This window comes from Cynara cardunculus, assembly GCF_001531365.2.
Source record: "Cynara cardunculus var. scolymus isolate 2C chromosome LG 17, CcrdV1, whole genome shotgun sequence".
NCBI lineage: Eukaryota > Viridiplantae > Streptophyta > Magnoliopsida > Asterales > Asteraceae > Cynara > Cynara cardunculus.
This window is the reverse complement of record NC_037544.1, coordinates 34,623,874-34,643,552: the sequence shown is the minus strand read 5'-3', so window position 1 is coordinate 34,643,552 and position 19,679 is coordinate 34,623,874. Positions and strand designations below refer to the sequence as shown.

At 34.2% G+C, this 19,679-nt stretch overlaps 2 protein-coding genes across 2 annotated transcripts in view; both read right to left on the bottom strand.

Annotated features, from left to right (window-relative positions):
* LOC112501025 (glutamate receptor 3.1-like) overlaps nucleotides 1-2,950 on the bottom strand; it is a 23,095-nt gene extending 20,145 nt beyond the window's left edge. The window contains exons 1-3 of the mRNA XM_025104660.1: nucleotides 2,708-2,950; nucleotides 1,911-2,179; nucleotides 616-931 (exon numbers count right to left, since the gene is read on the bottom strand). Of these exons, the coding sequence (XP_024960428.1) occupies nucleotides 616-931; nucleotides 1,911-2,179; nucleotides 2,708-2,876 (754 nt within the window). The 5' untranslated portion in view covers nucleotides 2,877-2,950. The remainder of the gene's footprint in view (nucleotides 1-615; nucleotides 932-1,910; nucleotides 2,180-2,707) is intronic.
* A 10,330-nt stretch (nucleotides 2,951-13,280) lies between these two features.
* Nucleotides 13,281-17,975, bottom strand: LOC112500014 (glutamate receptor 2.8-like). The gene is made up of 6 exons (XM_025103274.1): nucleotides 17,786-17,975; nucleotides 17,127-17,398; nucleotides 16,218-16,533; nucleotides 15,645-16,027; nucleotides 14,981-15,259; nucleotides 13,281-13,442 (listed from the first exon to the last, which is right to left on the bottom strand). The coding sequence occupies exons 1-6, from the start codon at nucleotides 17,961-17,963 to the stop codon at nucleotides 13,281-13,283; spliced, it is 1,590 nt and encodes a 529-aa protein (XP_024959042.1). The 5' UTR covers nucleotides 17,964-17,975.
* Nucleotides 17,976-19,679: the final 1,704 nt, after the last annotated feature.

Below are 19,679 nucleotides of genomic sequence, written 5' to 3'. Positions count from 1 at the left end.
ACACGAATTCAAACATGGAGCTTTAATAAGTTGTACTTGTGCATAATTTACTTGTAATATGAAATTTTAAGTAATATGCATCAATGTACAGTAATTCATGCATAAAAAAAATAATTTTTAATTTTTTTTGTTAAATGCTTTATAATATAGTATAGATAATCGTCTAGACAGCTCCAAAATCATGTTTTACCCAGAAAAACGGTCTCAATAAATAGAGTTGGCAAATGACCATTTCCAAAAGCAAAATACAAAATATAATGATTAATTTGATATTATTAAAGCACAAGGGCAATTTTAGATTTTTGGGAAAATAGCAGGGACCAAAAGTGGAGTTTTCTTTTAAACCAATTGAATTGAAAGAGTTTATAGGGAAAAAAACAAGAATAGTTGGAGTTAGAGAATCAAATTTAAACAATAAGCTAAAGACTCAATAATAGAAAATTTACTATATTTAATATGTGAAAATCAGAAACCAGTATTGTGTTCCATCTCTGACGACGTTTCAATAAGCTAGCTTATGTTCATCTAAACGTGTATTCGAAAAATAAGCTAGCTGATATTTGCCAAACAACGCCTTTATAATATTTATAATGTATCTAAAAAATAAACTAATACCTTCACGGAAGTAGAATGTCGATATAGGAAACCATACGACCATTACGAGTTTATGATAGAATGGGATTGCAAATTTGGGGTTGCCAACACGGTATTCCAAAATTGCAATTGCAACTCCAATAAAGAGACAAGCACCGATTATTGTGATCCATAATCTCCAGGTAAAAGGTTTCAAGAACGTCAACAGGGTTTGATTCCATTCATGTGAACCACGCACAAGCATATAAACTTCAGAGCTTAGATAAGGAGTTGTAAAATCAATGAATTTAGCTCGATCAGAACGTATAGTAATATCACCTGCCGCAGCCTCACAATTCTGCAAGATAGAAATTAAGAAATATTGGAGCTTGTAAAGCTTTGATAGCAAAATAAGAGAATAAGAAAATGGTAGAATCATATGTGATTTTACACTATAATCCTGTGTAAAATCATATATGATTCATGTGACTTTGGCCTCGACCTGACACTCTTGCGTTGACCGCTAGTGTAAAATCACATGTGATTTTCCACGTTATACAGTTATTTTAGTGTTCACTTATTTAGTTACTATTTTCATCTGAACCTCCCTCTATTATTTGTTTATTATTGATTCATACAGGGCCTCACTATTGGACAAGACGCACTACAACAAAATTGGGTTTATAGGACACCCCCAATCTCTAAGTGTCCTAATAGACCGCTTTATAAGACTTAATTTATATGACCAAAATATAAAGCGTCTTATCTAAAGGTGTTGTAATACGTTTATATGACACTTTTGAGCGTCTTAACAAGCTTTTAAGGACATCTTTAATACAAAGTGTCGCATTAGCAACTTTATAGGACACTTTTGAGAAATTGTCCTATAAACTCAAATTTTTATAGGACACTTGTTTTTAAAGGACATTTTTTCAAATAATGTCCTATAAAGTTGATAATGAGACGCTTTATATTAAAAGTGTCCTAAAAAACTTATTACGACATCAAAAAACGTTATATAAACTTAATACAACACCATTAGATAGAACACTTTATTTTTTTTGTCCTATAAACTAAGTCCTATTAAGAGGTTTATTAAGACGTTTATAATTTGAGAGTGTCCTATAAACCCGATTTTGTTATAGTGACGCTTAGCAACGAATTATCCCGACAGCCATAACCTGTCAGTGATCTGCAACCCTAATTAAGTTTCATATGGTTTTCCAACAATCTTCTAAATAGACGACGGTCATCCGTTGGTAAAGTATAAAATATATTTGAAGATATGATCTTAAGCCATACATATAAATTGATATAAATTCACTTAAAAAATGTACCTTGTTTTTAATATTCTCTAGAAGTTGAAACATGGTACCCTTGCTTTCCCCTTTGTCGTTTACAAAAGGTTTGAAGATAGGCTGAATGTTGTAAGGCAATAATTGTAATGAATGGCAGAATATGGCTATGGAAAATCCCCCTTCGAGTTTAGATTCTTTGTTGACTTGTACAAACTCAGAGAAGCCTGGTTTCTTTGGTACCCACACAACTAATTCTGGGCATGGACTTTGGTTAGTGCTCATCTTCTGCCATCCGGGCCCCAAAATGCCTTTTATAGGCAATTACATACAAAAAACCACATCTGAATGAGTATGAATTAGGAAAAACTAACATACGTAAAGTTTAAACAAGTATTCTGAACAAAATGACAAATAACACTAACGCAAAAGTAACATGTCCATGTAGGAGCTTTTCTAATTGAAGTTTGGGGAACAAGTAGCATAAGTAAATAAAGATTTGCAAATCTATTAAGTTGAATCGGTTTTGACATCCAAGTGTCTTATTCGAAGTAGCAACAAAGAAAGACAAGCTTATTCGAAGTAGCAACAAAGAAAGACAAGCTTATTCGAAGTAGCAACAAAGAAAGACAAGCTAAATAAGTCGGCATCCACGAAACATAGCTCTAGAGAGATACACGAAGGCATCAATCGTTTTAGGAACTTTTTGKCTGATTATTATCGTTGTTAGAGAGATGTGTCGTTTCAAACTAAAACTAAAGTTTCTCGAAAAAACCCATTTTTTTTTAACTTAGAAGTATTGGGYAACACTTGGAAATATAGCCCAAACTGTAACATACCTGCACACACATCCTCTGGTCCAGCACCAACTTGCTCCTGGATAGATCTTCTTCTAGTCATACTTTTTACCATTGTTGCTACCGAGCCTTTCGCATAATCAACCGTGCAGTGAATGTAAAGCAACGTAAACAAGAATGACAATGGAACAATACGTTTTTTCAGCTCCATTTTTGGCAAGTAGTATCAAGCAGAATCAATTGTATTGGTGGTTTACATGAAGAGTTATTCTTATTCTTTGACATATACACATATATACATATATATAGCATGAAATTCCTTGACTCATTCGTCAAGTTACTGGGAATTGACTTGAGAGATGTGGAAACGTTTGTAATTGCATGCAAAGACCCTTCCTAGCGAGTTCTNTGAATTACAGATTCCACCCTAGACTATTCTCTTCCCATGACGGTTAGGTATCTTGACGACAAACTATATATATATATATATATATATTATATACCTTCCATCTCCAGTATATTAGAATATGAACGTTCTAAGCCCACGTTAGACCAAGTCTATTAAGTAAAGCATACGTTGGTATATCAATTCTTTTTTAATTACTAATTTCAAGAATCTAATGGTTGAATTTTTGTTTACTAGTGAAAGGAAGTTGAATAAGATACTTTCATCAAATTTGAACCTTTCCAAAAATAGTTTAATAGAACTTTCGTTTTCTAAACTCAAATAGATATTTCCTTTTCCAAATCCAAAATATTTATAATATTATCAAAATCGGAATCGTGCCAGCACTTTGTTTTATTTAATTTGACGCTCATTGTAAAACTTATTCATAAGATAATTTATTGGAAAACCGTTCGGTGGTATTAATCCTTGATAAACAATGATGAAATAAGTAATTGAGCATCCATATTACGACGACAAGTTTGTTCGTTATACAAAATAATTTATAATATTATCAAAATTGGAATCGTACGAGCACTTTATTTTATTTTATTTGACACTCATTGTAAAACTTATTCATAAGATAATGGAAAACCGTTCGGTGGTAATCCTTGATAAACAATGATGAAATAAGTAATCGAGCATCCATATTACGACGACAAATTTGTTAGTTATACAAAATAATTTTTTTTGTGTCATGATTGGATTTTGTAAAACTTATAAATGACCGTCAATTTTTTTTCTTTCAAAACTTATAGAAGATGACCACCGTTTTTGTAAAATTCAATTTTTTTTTGGTGTCACATTGAATTTTGAGGTCTTTATGAAAATTTTCTATCTTGAGGCACAAAATATCATCATCGGGTCCCATTAAATTTGACAATTTTTGTTTTGCAACAAGTCCCCATCCATGTGTATACAAAAAGTCAATATTGTGCCGGGTCCATTAAATTTGAGAATTTCCATTTTATTTCAAACAGATTGTTTGGTAAATACTAGATGATTGGATATAAAATGATTAAGTGGTCAGAATGATTAATAGACTTTGTATGATTTAGTGTTAGATAGAAAATGATTGTTTGAGAACCATTCTGAATGACATAAAATTACCATGTAACGTCCGGTCTTGTGTTTAATGAAAATTAACGTCTGACAAAAGTTCTGATGGAAATTTCTAAATGAAAAATAGAAATTAATTAATGGTCCAAGCCAATGCATGATATCATATCAATCCGAACGAGCATAACAATTGTTTCTTCAAGTTTTGGCATAACAATTATTTCTTCAAGAATTGGCATAACAAAACATCACATGAAATGCAAGTTCAAACCCAATATGTTGAACACAACATCTAATTCGAAGCATTTAACACCAATTGATTTGCAATCTCATTACGCAAATTAGCCATGTAATCATTGTCTTGGGAACCCAAGGCAATGTATTTATCTCTTCTTCATCGCCTTCATCAATTTGTTCTTGTACTTCATTGATGAACATGGGGTTATGTGACATCCTCAAAAAAAATAAAACCTAAATTGAAAGATATCATAAAGAAATTTTTTTTTTAATACAATGGGAAGCTAGAACCCAATGAGAAACTTGACGGAAGCTAGGTCTCAAAATAACAACACCCAACAAAGGGGGATAAGTGAAACGTTTACAATCAATAACAAAAGAGACGATACATAACAACCTAACAATCTAGACAATTTTATACCTAGATTAGGAACGGGTGTTTCTACCATCTCTAACAAAAAAAAAACACGAATTCAACCATGATTGTAACGCTTGAAAACACCAAGTGTTTTAATCTACAAAAATGACCCTTACAAATAACATCTCCTCAACCCTTTGATACCCCGCCGCTAAAGGGACCTGATAGGCAAGCCAAAACAAGAAGAGGTGTTAGGCTTACACCTAGTGAGCTCAACAGTATAAATAATGCATTTAATAGAAGGACCCTTAAAACAAATATAACACTATATGAAATTGATGTAACTTAAAACAGTTTAGAGGGGGGGGATGGTGAGTCCAAAACATACGAGGTGGGGCCAAAACATCCGAAGATGACGGGGGAGACCCGATTTCCGTTATTTATGACGAAACACGAAGTCATAGATCAACGTTATAGAGCATCACTTACATGTATAAAATCATTGACATCAACCTAAACCAGTCATGTAGTCAAGCGTGATCTTAAGCTCATTACCTCGAAAATTACATAATAATCACAATGCCTATTTCCAAGTGGGAATGAGAAGGTGATTTGGAGATTTCATAATAATCGCAAAGTCTAATACCAACTTACACCATCGTTCACACGTACACAAATAAAACGACATCCTAGCCAAAGATCCTTTTATTCTAGTGAAATGCTTAACTACGTCATCATAAGCATTTGAACCTCTATTTCTCACTAAAGTTGTACATAAGCCCCTTTTTATTCACATGAAGTATTTCCATATGCTCACAAAGAACTTCTAATGTAGAACATGAGGGTGTTAAGTCTTATGGCCAACGATACTTTGAAATAATTATTTTACCAAAAGATTAAAACCATTATCTCCAACCTCATATTTTCATTATGGGCGAGCACTCTAAGTTTACTCATTTGGACCATCAAAATCTCCATTTCAACAACAAGTAATTACGTAAAATTAGTGTATAAGGTAAGAAATGTGCATCGTTCCATTTAGTGAAAGTTTTCATGAAAAGAAAAGGTTGAACTCACATCGTAGGATTTAGGGGAAATCCTAAGTTTCGAACTAAATGATAGACGGAAGGGACTCAGAAGCAGCATGATTTTCTCCTAATCCGTGAGGCAACAACAACAATAGAACCCAAAAGCGAGGGAGAGCCAGTCGATGTGAAGAGCAGCACAGAAGTGTCTGTTGCTGGGCGAAGGGAATGAAGGAACAAGGCAGCACCGATTTGCTGCTTATTGCTTGCTGCTGTTGAACGAAACAGAGCAATCAAGCTGTCTGTTGTTTGTGTAATCACAGCAACGGGTGCTGTCCTGGCAACGCAGATGAAGAGACGGTATTACAGCCGGCTGTTTTGGGCGATACACAAGACGAACCACCTAGACCAATGGCTGCTCGGCGAGAAAACGAAGCAAACAGCACAGCAGGGGCTGCTGTTCGCTGTCTAACAGTCGGCGGTGTGAGAAGACACGGTGGCCTGCCGTCTGCTGGTTCTAGGTGCGGATTCGGCTGGACAAACAGGCGGTGCGGTCGGGGTACGGTGCAGATGTGCGTAGTCCAGAGGCACTGCGCAGACCCGACCGGCAGTAAAGTCTCACCGGCGACCATTGCCTCTTCCCGTGAGCTTTTCCTTAACCGGGTGAAAACACAGCTCCCTCCCCTCCCCTCTCTTCCTCTCAACCAGCAGCTACAGAGCTTGCTTCGTCTGACTAATTTCTCTTCTCAGAGGGAAAAGTTCATCCACTCTCAGAAATGCTCTCCTCTTCCCCTCCCTTTACTTTCTCCCTTTTACTTCCTCCTCTATGAGATAGTAGGCAAAACCCCAAAGATAAGAGTAGTAACCTTTTATTTTTATTTTTATAGGTAAAGGGGTCTATGGGTAGGATAAGATGGCAACAACTACCCTCCCCCTCTCCTCTTGACTTTCTTACCCCACTACATCTAAAATTACCTTCCCAAGGAATTTAGACATATAATTATATAAATATGTACACTAAAGAAGGACCTAATAACAAAAGGAAAGATCTAAATCCCAAAAAAAAAATATAATACATATAACCACAAATGAACACATACCTCACCAATGAGACGGAAATCTTGACGTGACAGAGTAGAGAATATGGAAAATTTTCGGGTGTTACAGGTTATTGCCGTATTCCATGAATAATTGATCTTGCATATTGCATCTTGTTATAAAGGTGTGGATCGCGAAACAAGCAATTGCAATGTTTCTTTGTATTCGTAAACATTTGTTTCAAAATTGGGAATCTTGCTTTCAATACGCAAAAAGCACGCTTGATAACATTTTTGAGTTGTGTGTGGGCATGATTGGATCTTTCTTCTTTGGTCAACGCACATCGACGTGAAAATCAGCTAGCCAATATTTTGTATTACGATATGGAGTCAAAAATCCACGAGTGTTGGCATATGAACATCACTAAGATAATATTTTTCTACATTTAACATGTAAGATAGAGTTATAGTTAAGTAAAATGTATAAGAAATATATTATATATAATATTAAGTATAAATTATAAATACTAGGCGAAAGAAATGGAAAGCCAGCAGTTCAGCTCAATGCAACTTCTCTTAAAAACACTAGCATCATGCGCTATGCCCTCCCATCCAGCCCTAACATAAGTGAATACAATATTAAAATCACAAATTGCTAAAACGTTTTGATAACATTCACCTCTTCCTCTGCCCCTATAATGAGCTTGTTGATCGACAGACACAACTGCATTTATGAGAGTCCCATCTAATGCACCTATTGCCCCCTTTATTAAAAAAAATAAAAAACTATAAGGAACTTTTTAACTATGTTTTAATTTTGCAAGTTATATACACGAAAACATACCGGAAATATTTTTCTAAGATTTCTTTATCGTTCTGATATGTTGGAGGTTTCTTCATTGGGCATTGATCCCACAACTGTTCTAGCAAATTCCATCATTGCTCGCAGTACTTGACAAAATTATCTATGGATAGTCTCCGTTGAGTGTTAAAATCTTCTTTTAATTATTATATAATGTTCATTGTGACCTATAATTGTCAAAAAAATTGTCATCTTCTCATCAACACTTACTATTTTGCAACCACTTGCATTCCTACTACTTTGCAACCAATTTTTTTTTGCTTAAAGTGTTTGCATAATAGTATATAAGCATCACGAGAAAGACACATCAACTCAACACATTGCGTATTTGAGCCATGTAATAGTTCTAGAGTATACGCATGTCCGGTCAACGATGAAGTGTTATGTCTTATCCTTTTGATTCTTGATGTTGCTTTTTGTTTCAAATATAACCAAAAAAGTAAGAAAAACAACAACTCTTCCTCAACATCCATAGAGCACCTTGCAAATTAAAAAAATTAACATCTTCAAAAGTTGCATCATTCAAAAGCATGTTCAATAGTTGCATCATCCAAAAGTTATGTGTTCAAAAGCAAAACATCATTCAAAAGCTAGCATCATATCAGAACACAATGTTCAAAAGCATAGTATACTCCAATTACACAATCCTGTACTTTTTTTTACTGTCATTCTAACCCAACCCGCACAACCATCCAATTTTAAACACAACCATCCAATTTTAAACACAACCATACTTTCCTATCGTCGTCACTCTCATTAAAGATAAAAGTAGCTAGGTGATACAACGGGTGATTTGTTCCCCATCCATGTTCATCCAACTTTGCCAAGCAAACACACACATCATTCGAATACTTTTCCATAATTTCTTTCACGACCTTAGAAATATCTCCTTCAACTTGTAAGTTACTTGCTTGTTTACCTTTTCTCTTTTTTTTGCTTCGTATACTTGGACGAGAATCACACTCTTATCCTAAAGTCTGGGTCAGGATTTGTTGAGTATTTGGAACTACCTCAACATCTTCACTTGAGTGATTATAAAGTGAGTTGGAAATGTCGGGAATAGTAGATAGTGACCCATGACTTTCAGTTCCTTTTACTTGAACTCCATCAAATAGTTGAACACAAAGATCAGGAAAAAGCAGTCTTGTATTCCTGATTGGTTCTACATATTTGCTTCTCTGTTTTAAAAAAGATCATATAAATGAAATTACAAAGATACCAAATGCAAAATGATATAAAATTATAAAGATACCTTAATTTCTATCTGCCATTCTTCATCAGTTAGATTAAACGTGTTGGTTGTTGGGTCATACACGTTGTTTGTTTTGTTTTTCAGTCTCGTCCATGCATTATATTTTGCTTTCAAATAATCGTAATGATTTTTCATTTGTTTTTGATCTGCGACGAAGTTATGTTTGTTTTTAAGCATTTCTGCAACATTCTTCCATGAACGCGACTTAAGACTGTTGCCTTCCCATCCATGTATAATGACCTCATGTATACATGCTTCAAGAAACGTTTGCACCACACCCTCTTTTTCTGTTTATTCTACGTATTTTGGTTGTGAACCCTCACCAACAATATCCATACCTTACAAATAACGACATTTAGCAAATCAGGATTGAAATTCTAACAAAGAACCATATAGAACAAATCACTTATAATTCCCTAATAAAAATAGAAGCTATTAAAAACATTATATCATCAAAAGTAGAAGCTATCAATGGGGTTAATGCTTGTTATAACCTATGCCATTATCAAATTACCAGTAACAAAAATGTTAAAAGTTTTGGGGGTACATGATTGCGTTTTCACTTTAAATTAGAATACCCTATTAATCAATGCAAAACTTTATATACATATAAAGTCACATGTGAATTTGTTTGGATTCTTTAAAGATATGACAAATAGATTATTGAATCCCTGCAATAACAGGTCATTTTTAGTGGGTAGGATAGTATGTGAATCATAATTCCATGTTTTCTTGCAATTTACAAACTCGTGATTTTAGCATAGTACAGTTGCATAGACAGAGTGCAGTCCTTGTCATCAGAGTACCCTTGGAGTCTATAGAAATCTTGCAGCTACTTGCCATGCTTTCAAGCAGTAGGTAATACCCTATTATCTTAAATAATTGATATTTTGGTTTAAATTATTTTGTAGACATAAATTGTTTCATAATGCAATTGATAAATTTTTCACATCTATCCAAATATGTTCTTGACATTAAAATATCTTCAATATTGTGTCCTAATGGTGGTTATGTTGAGCCTGGTGAGATTCCATCTTTGGTTGATTTGGGTCTCAATCCTTCTGCTACTATAAGTCAGCTACAAATTAGTTGTTTATAGTTGGAGAAATTCAAATTATACTTCCTTTTGCTGATATAATGTTAAAAACAATCTTTTCTTTGGCATTTGAATAATTGTGTTTGATTGTATGATTCTGCTTCATTTTAATGTGTTCTTTGATAGTTTTTGTGGAGAAAAAGGGATAGTCATTTCTTCGCAAGAATGTGAATGATTAGGTTCTAAAGTTTATGGTATTATAAAAGTGAGGCTATTTGCAACTGTGATATTGGACTATAAACCCCCTTTGGGCTTGGAAACATGACTTACACCCCATTATTGATCAAGGCAACTCCATTTGTGTTATTCCACTCACTTTCACTATTTTCTCCTATTAGAGTCCACATCAGCTAGGCTTGGATCTATTTTCTCAATTTATGTTGGAACCTGCTTAGGGGTCTTTTGAAGAGTTATAAAGAGGCTCCACATATTCTACATCGTATGAGACAATGTGTACCACTCTAGGAACCCAACATTCTGGGGCAATCTCTTTGTTTTTAATATTATTGATATGTTTTCAAAACCTATGGAGACATTTATGCAATTATGTTGGATTGGGGTAAGGATGATGTTTCTTCCCAGTTCAATGATGAAGTTTGGTCTTTATTTTATTTAAACCAAGATACTTGTATTATTCATTTTAGCAAAAGGGATTAAAGGTTTGTATTTCATCTATTGCAAACACCCACTTATCAGTTGGTGAAACCAAAATAATGAAAGAGATTGGAGGCAGTGATGTAGAGAGTTCTTACCTGTTAAAGGGGCGTCGCCCGTTGTAGCCAACAGATGGTGCGTCCAATAGATTGTGTGTCGGTGCGTTCCAAATTCGAGAGATGGAGAAGAGACGTCGGTTGTATTCTCGAATCCATAGTCGAGAGATGGAGAAGAGGTGCCGATTGTAGCCAACAGATGGAGAATCGAGAGATAAATGAGAGAGTAAAGCCGATTGGGAGAGTTGATAGAAACGAAGAGGCGAGGGCAAGCATGGTAATATTGGTAATTTGAATCGTACAGGAAGTGGGAGGGTGAAGGAGCGATTTAGGGTCCAATAAGTGATTCATACATTTTTCATAATCTACTCAAACAAGAAAATGTCTAACCAATTCAGACTTTTACCTCTTAATGGCATCATTAAGAGGTAAACAAACAACCCCTAAGGCTGTTTTCGGTACATGAGACAGAACGGGACAAAAATCATTGTCTCACGTCTACGCTAGACATGAAACAGAACAAGAACTCACCGTTCCACGTTTGATGCGACATGAGACCAAGAACTGAGACAAGGTAGAACAGCGTGGGACAAAAAAGTTTATTCTTGTTCTACCAAAATAGGTGGAACAATATGGGACAAGAATGAGATAAAAACTAAAATATTACTAATTAAAAATCGTTTGATATATAACCTTATTATGGTATTTCTTTTAGTGGTCAGGACCACTAGCCACGGCTGCCGCCAACACCGTTAATTATTTTCGGCCACATCCACTTCTTCCTCTACTACAATAACCTCATCTACAACCACCGTCGACCACCGACCACCATTGTCCATCACCACCTCCACAACCATCGTCAGCCACCAACCACCGCCATTCATCGCCACCACCGCCACCACCATGGGCCACTTCACGTCCACCATAACCACCACCAGTACTACCTCCACCACATTGGCCACAAATACCTCATCCACCACTGTCTACCGCCACCACCAATATCCACCATTTTCACGTCCTCCACAGCCACCATCGTCTAGCAATCACCAATGCCTCTATCTCCACAACCATTATTGTTTCAACAATCTTCATCGTGTCTTCGTCAATTGACAAGGATTTTTCAAACCAAATAAAACATAATTTATTCTTTGTACGAATCGGGTTTTTTAAACTACCATTAATTATATCAAAATTTTTATTCCAATTTGGTACTATTATATATGTATGAAAATTGTGTAAAAATATTTATAAATTAAATTACTTATTATTTACTGTATATGTGTTAATTATAACTATTATATGATATATACAATCATCCAATAACTTTTCGGGCCAACTCGTCCAATTTTGTCATGTCCAATCCTAGTCGTACCAAACACTAGATACACACTTGTTCTGTTCAGTCATGTCTTGTCCAATCATGTCCAATTATGTATGCATACCAAATGCTACCTAAATGTGTTCAATTCGTGTGACACACATTCTTGATAGAAGTGATACTAAGATACTTAATGATGGAACCCACCACACAATATATTTTTTTGGCAAAAACTGTGACCGCACACACTCCCCTCAACCACCACCACTGTTGGTAGTCATTCGTTTTCCTATGATCGACCTGTATACTACATTTCTTGTATATTATAGTTATAAAAGTAAACTTGCAATGAATGGTGTTAGGAATGATGATCATCTGTGATCATGATATGGCTTATGTTTTTAAGATGTTGTGGAATTATGGTTACTTTAATGTTTGGTTTTAAATTTATTGATCCGGTTTCGAAATAAATAACAATAAAAAATTCAAGGATAAAAAGCTTATAGTTGTTGGAAGATGAGAGACCAAAGATGAAATTTTTTCACCTACTTGTGATTTAGAAATTTTGGTCCAATAATATATCTTGGACATTGGTTTTCACATGGGGGGCCTCACCCTCCTCTCCTTAAAATATATATATATATATATATATATATATATATATATATATTGTGAAGAGTAAAAGTGGGGGAGAGGTTTTTTCTTGTGGTTTTCATTCAAAGAAAAAAGAAAGATCCGGTTAGTGGTTCGATGAGATTTCAATTGATATCAGATGAGGTGAGTTTTTACAAAGATTTTGTAAAGTATGTGTTATTATGTCACACGTGATTTAGTTTGATATATGAAATTATGTGATGTGTTTGCATTCGAACTATCATGCCGAGGCATTGAAATAAGTGGTGGGGCATCCGCGATATATTAAGTTGGTTGATGGTCTTCATCGCCCAACACTATGACAGATGAGACTTGCTCATCGCCTAAGCCTTTGCCCGATTACTTATTTTATCAATCAGGCCTTTAGCGAATAGTATGCCAATCGCCCAAGCTTTACCCGGTGAGGGTGTTCATCATCCAATCCAATGAGGGTGTTCATTGTCCAAAGCTTTGTCCGATGAGGGTGTTCATCGTCCAATGCTTTGTCCCATGAGGGTGTTCATCGCCTAAGTGTTGAACGATGAGGGTATTCCAAGCTTTGACCATTGCGCTTGTGCATAGTTTAAATTGCAATAGTTGGCGGGGCATCCTCGATAGTTGGCGGGTTAAATGCTATAAGTGGCGCGACATCCGTGACAGTTGGCGGGTTAACCGCGATAGGTGGCGGGGAATCCGTGACAGTTGGTAGGTTAACAACGATAGGTGGCAGACATCCGTGATAGTTCTATCATTGAGATCAAAATTGAATTCAATAACAATTTGTTTACGGCAAGTTTTAACACGAGGGAAATCACTCACTATACCTTTCGGTCTACCCTCATTTTTGGTGTTATAAATGGTGCATTATAGTTCAGGTAACTAGATGTTAAGGGAGAGATATTTTCTGAAGAAATTATATGATTGCCTGCATTTGGATATTTGGGAGAATGTGCTGTAACTTGTACCTGCATGCTACTTATAAGTTCAAGCTTTGTATAGAGATTCTCGTTAAAGAAAGTATTTGATAGGTTCTTTTGGGACCGAGTGTGTAAAGTTGTATCTCTTGTTATATGAAATACATGATTATATGTAAATGTGGGATGTGGGGCGTTTTACAAATGGTATCAGAGCCTAAGTTTAAGGGATTTAGTTATTTAGTTATTTAGTATGATGACTAGATTTAAACTGTATTATTTGCATATTAAGGGTCCCTGATATATGTAGAACCTTTGGAATAAATATGATGGGTTAAGAAAATGATATGCAAGGTAAACTCAAAATTACAACTGGCCAATATAATTATAAATTTATAGGTACATATTTATACTTGATACCTTATTACATTTAGGAATGTGATTGTGTGTATATGAAATTCTTGTAAATTGTTAGATGGCAGGCAATTTTTGCAGATTTGAGAAGAATTGCACTAATTACCCCAACGGGAAGGAATAGTTCCTCAGAAAATAATCTATAGAATTCATTTGTTAGTCGGGGTAGAGGCTGAGATTCAGGCAGAGACAGTGGCCGGGAAAGAGGTAAAAAATATTTTTCCTATTTCATTTTGAATCAAGAAATCAAATCGGGGAATCACAAATGATGAATGAAACAGAGTCAAATTTCTGAGTCAGATTTATTATACAACTCATTACATTGTTTAATTGTCTAAACTCTTTTTGATTGCGAGAATTACCGGCATAAAACTTAGAGAATAACCTCAAAGTAATAACTTTATTAATAATAAAAAATCTGTTAACAGATTAAGCTAGACATGGTTTATATTGTAGAAAACAATAAAGAGAAATCCTATTAGGAAAAGGAAACCAAATAATAATAAAAAGGTAATAAAATTAATGGAATAAATAATGGATATCGCTGAGAAGGAAAAACGCCGCTTGGGGCGTCTGATGCACGCCGGCTTCGTTGTTGGTCGCGTAATCAAACAGTGGGTTAGGTTATGCTAGTAGCGGTGCGACATTGGTCGCGGAGAAAGGCACATGAGCTTCTGTTCTCATATCTGGTGTTGCACGCAACTGCTAAGACGACTTTCGGTTGTGGAGAAAGCTGTGGGAGCCTTTGTTTGAGTCTTTTTCCCGGTTTTGATTTGATCCATGATCTCGTTTGCCGGTCACTCTATATCAAGCTTGTTCTTTCGCCTTTCGTTTTATCTCCAATTTGAAAAGATTCGAACTTCCTATCTAGACGACTGGAACTACATGCTGCAGCTCAAACTTTGGTACATTTACATTCGTTGGCCAGAGCATTTATAGAAAGTTAGAGATGCACCGAAGCAACTGTTGATATGGGAATGGTTTTATTATTTCTAGACCAAAGTGAGATTTCTGACAAGATAATGGCGGCTAGAGTCACACTGCCAATGAATATGAATAATCCAAGGAAACTCTGAACGCCAAGACTTTTTGGAAGGGGCTGGTTAGGTTCCGACTTATAAGCAGTATAGATTCCCAGATACTTTTCCATCAGTTTCATCACAAGATCGTTTTCAGTGACATTTATGATTGCCCTAGAAAAATCATCTACTAAACGAGATCCATGAGGGAATGCCTGAGATATTGAACACACAAAGTTAGGGAATTGATTCTAATATGTCTGTAGAAAAGTAAGAATCACATATCAGTAGATTAAATATGGCAGAAGGTTAGAAAATATAGGTTACCATAGTGTAGATGCCTAAGGTTTTCAGTTGAGTTTATATTATTTTTTGGGGCTATTTGTTTGGTTTTTCATCAAGTTTTTATAGATAAAGTTGTTTGTATCGATTAATATGTCTGTGCAGATTAGAAAGTTTTTGTTTGAAAGGGTTCTTTCACAGATGAAGGAGCGTGTTTTTTAATTGGAAGGAATAAGTTTGGAAAAAAGTCGGCTTTTTGCACAAGTCCCACATGGGAGGGAGGGAGGGAGAGAATGAGAGAGAGAGAGAGAGACTCACAAATGCAAGTCCAGATGCTCGTTCAATCGGTCCAAATTTCATGTAATCAGATCCATACTTAGCAAGAAAGAGTTCGACATACGGAAGCTCATCAAGAACAACATTTACGCTGCCATTGGATAAAGCTTTTTCAAAATCTTCAATACCTTTTAAAGGCACTGGATTATTTCCAATACGATACTGATTGTGATTTTGCGTTATAAAATCTTTTAGATAGGTACCGTCTTGATATCCGACATTATCCAAACTCGAAGGCAACCTGGGATGTAGCTGATTGAGCGTCAACCATGAGGACAACATAGCTGTAAAAATCTGAATTACTATGAAAATCATACTTAGCCACATAATAAGCACAACTTTGGAGCACTTATTGAGTATCTTTCCTGCAAAAAGAATAAAAAAGAAGTTAATGGAACCAACCATTTTTATAACACAAACCAAGCTGTAAAAGTAGAAAAAGTACATGCCATGGCAAACCACTTATTTCAAAAGGTTGATTTTAGAATCTACAACTTTTACTGAAACCCACTACTTATTAGACTTTAAAACATCTATATATCTGAAAATCTATACCTTCATGGAAGAAGAAAGTCGATATAGGAAACCAGATGACCATTATGAGTTTCTGATAGAACGGGATTGCAAATCTCGGATTGCCAACACGGTATTCCAAAATTGCAATTGCAACTCCAATAAAGATACAAGCACCAATTATTGTGATCCATAATCTCCAGGTAAAAGGTTTGATGAATGTCAACAGGGTTTGGTTCCAGTCTTGTGCACCATGCACAAGCATATAAACTTCAGAGCTTAGATACGGAGTCGTAAATTGAACGTATTGCGTTCGATTTAAACGTATAGTAATATCACCTGCCACAGCCTCACAAGTCTGCAAGATGGACAAATCAAGACATTTTTAAGCTTATAAAGCTTTGATAGATTATATTGAAAATTTTGGTAATGACTATATACGTTCTGTTTAGATAAAAATGTCAAATTCAAGATCTATTTGTTTTTTTTTATGAATAACTTAAAAACCTCATCCGAATGGGTGAAACTTTACCACCACCCATGCATGCAGTCCTGATAACTTTTTGGGCAATATGTTGTACCAATTTTATCCCTTAATCAAATCAACTACTTGGTTATTATGTCTTTCACATGGTCGTGCATGTTGTTAATAAGATATGATTTTAAGCTATACATACAAATACAAAACATACATAGAGTCAAATTCATAAGAAAAGAATAACCCTGCAAATAAGAGAATAAGAAAACGATTGAATCACATGTGATTTTATACTAAAATCACTTGTAATATACATGTGATTCACATGACTTTGGCCCATGTTGCCGGTACTCCATTGTGTTGATTGTTAGTATAAATCCACATGTGATTCGGTTGTTTTCATGTTCTCTTATTTTGTTATTATTCTAGTTTGTATATATGTATAGATATATAAATACACTTAAAAACTGTACCTGGTTTTTAATGTGGTATATAAGGTCATTATAGGTACCCTTGCTTTCCCCTTTTTCATTAACGAAAGGTATGAAGATAGGCTGAATGTTAAAAGGCAATAACTGTAATGCATGACAGAATATGGCTATGGAGAGTCCCCCTTCTACTTCAAATGCTTCGTTGACTTTTACAAACTCAGTGAATCCTGGTTTCTTTGGCACCCACACAACTAAGTTCGGGCATGCAGTACTATTTTGCTTGGCCACGTTCTGCCAATTGGGCCCCAAAATGCCTTTTATAGGGAAGATTACATACCAAAAACACACTAAAATGAGTAAGGATTAGGAAAAAGTAAAATACTTAACAAGCATTCTGAACAATATGACATATAATACTAACACACAAGTAACATGTCCATGTAGTAGCTTTTCTAATTGAAGTATATAGCATCAAATAACAATGGTTTACAAGTATATGAGAATAGAAAAACTGATTAAAAAGTATAGTAATATAGATGTAAAATTAAAAGGAAAACTGGGAAACCTGTGCCAGATTATTGTTGTTATTAGAGAGATGCGATGTTTCAAAATAAAGCTAAAGTTTCTTAAAACCTTCTCGTTTGAAAGTACCGAATAACACTTAGAAGTACGTGCCAATAGGCGAAACGATAGCAACATACCTGCACATGCATCGTTTCCAATACCACCTTGCTCCAGGATGGATCTATTTTGGATGGCCGCATCGATCATGTATGCTTTAGAGTGAACTTCAAAGGCTTTCACAAAATCAATCATGAAATGAATGCAAAGCAAAGTAATAAAGAATGACCATGAAATAATAGGGTTTTTGTGCTCCATTTTGAGAAGTAGAATCAGACAGAATTATTTTATCGTATGCTGGTTTGAATTATATGATCAAAAATACTGTGTGGCATATATAGCATCAAGTTGGTTGACTCATTCTTGATCAATTGTACTCGACTTGAGAGAAGGAAAGTTTGAAATATGACGCAAAGACCCTTTCTTGCACGCAAAAACCCTTGTTTTATCAGCGTTAGACCAAGTCTATTAACCATACCTTAAGTTGGTGATATCAATTCTAGTCTGAAGACCCAACTCATCGAGATTTTAAAGATTTGGTCATGAAAACTGTAATCGATCAAAGAAGAAAAATATGCTCATATGTTATATAATATGTTTAATCAAAACCTTAATTATATTTAAGATAATTCAGATTAAAAAAGATAAATTAATTATTACTTAAAAGAAAAAAATATATTTAGTTAATATATATAATTCCATTGTTTGACTATTTTGGCATTCTAGCTAATAAATTAATTGATGCAGTTAAACCATGTGATAGCTAAAAAATTAGTTGATAAACTAATATGTTCGATAAAATCTAATTGATAAACTTGTTGAGAAATCTATATATATATATATATATATATATATATATATATATATATATATATATATATATTTTAAAGGAAGAACCAAGCTTAAAGATTTGGTTTTTCCTAAAAGCTAGAAAACTAGTTTATCTTTTTTCTCGTTCAATCTGTTTTTAATTTTTTTTTCTTTCTAATTTCACATTTTAATTTTTATAGCATTGATTATTCATTTATGTTTACATTTAATATCATCTTTTCGTTTTCCTTAACTATTCTTCATGTGTTTTCTTTATCTACATCACTTAATTTGTTTTTCACATTTTATTTTCTTTCTCATTAATTGTTTATCATTCAATTTATTTGCATCACTCGATTTGTTTTTCATTTCATAAACCATTATTTTTCAACAAATTCATTTTCAAGTTTATTTCGAGAAGGCTAATTCGGATATATACATTCCTTTTGATTTTGTTGCCATTTTAGAGTTTCTTTCAACTTTTCTCTTATATAATCTTATTAAGTTTTCCTCAATGAAATCAATAGTTTGTTCTTGACAATGCTTTCAGAGTTTTGTTGGTAATATGGTCTGATAATGGAATCTTATAGTAACAATGGTCCAATGATTTAATCATGGAAGTATTAAAAACAATGATGTAAAGTCTCAACAAACTTCAACATGTTTTTTTAATGATTATCTTTTTTCAAGTATACTTTGAGAAAACTAATATAGGTATGCATTTCTTTTGAATTTTGTTGAGATTTTAAAGTTTTTTTGTTTAAAGGAGCAACCAAACATAATGAGATGTAATCTTCTAAATATTAGAAACCTATCTTTCCTTTCTCTTAGATTTTCGATTTTTTTAAAATTATTTTATATGTAAAAGAATTTTCTATCTCTATATTTAAAACATGAAATTCATTAGAATAAGGTTGTTTTGGTAATTTTAAAAAGTTTAAATTCCAACATTTTCATCTTCATTCTTGGAGATGAAACCTCCAAACCTTTCCATGTGCCCCTTCATGATTTGTTCATCGATAAATCTTTTTTTCTTCCTTATTATATAAAATCGACATTAGTTATTATTTAAACAACTTTTACTTTTATATATAATTGACATTAATTGTTATTTACACAACACTTATTATATATTTTTATTATAATTAATGAATTATTTTAATT

Excerpts from the sequence above, each read along its gene's own strand:
- LOC112500014 (XM_025103274.1), bottom strand. The coding sequence starts at position 17,963 with ATGGAGCACAAAAACCCTATTATTTCATGGTCATTCTTTATTACTTTG. Across the intron at positions 16,534-17,126 it reads TATACCACATTAAAAACCAG|ACTTGTGAGGCTGTGGCAGG; the intron begins GTACAGTTTTTA and ends TCCATCTTGCAG. Across the intron at positions 13,443-14,980 it reads CCATATCAACAGTTGCTTCG|AACTATCACGGATGTCTGCC; the intron begins GTGCATCTCTAA and ends TCTCAATGATAG.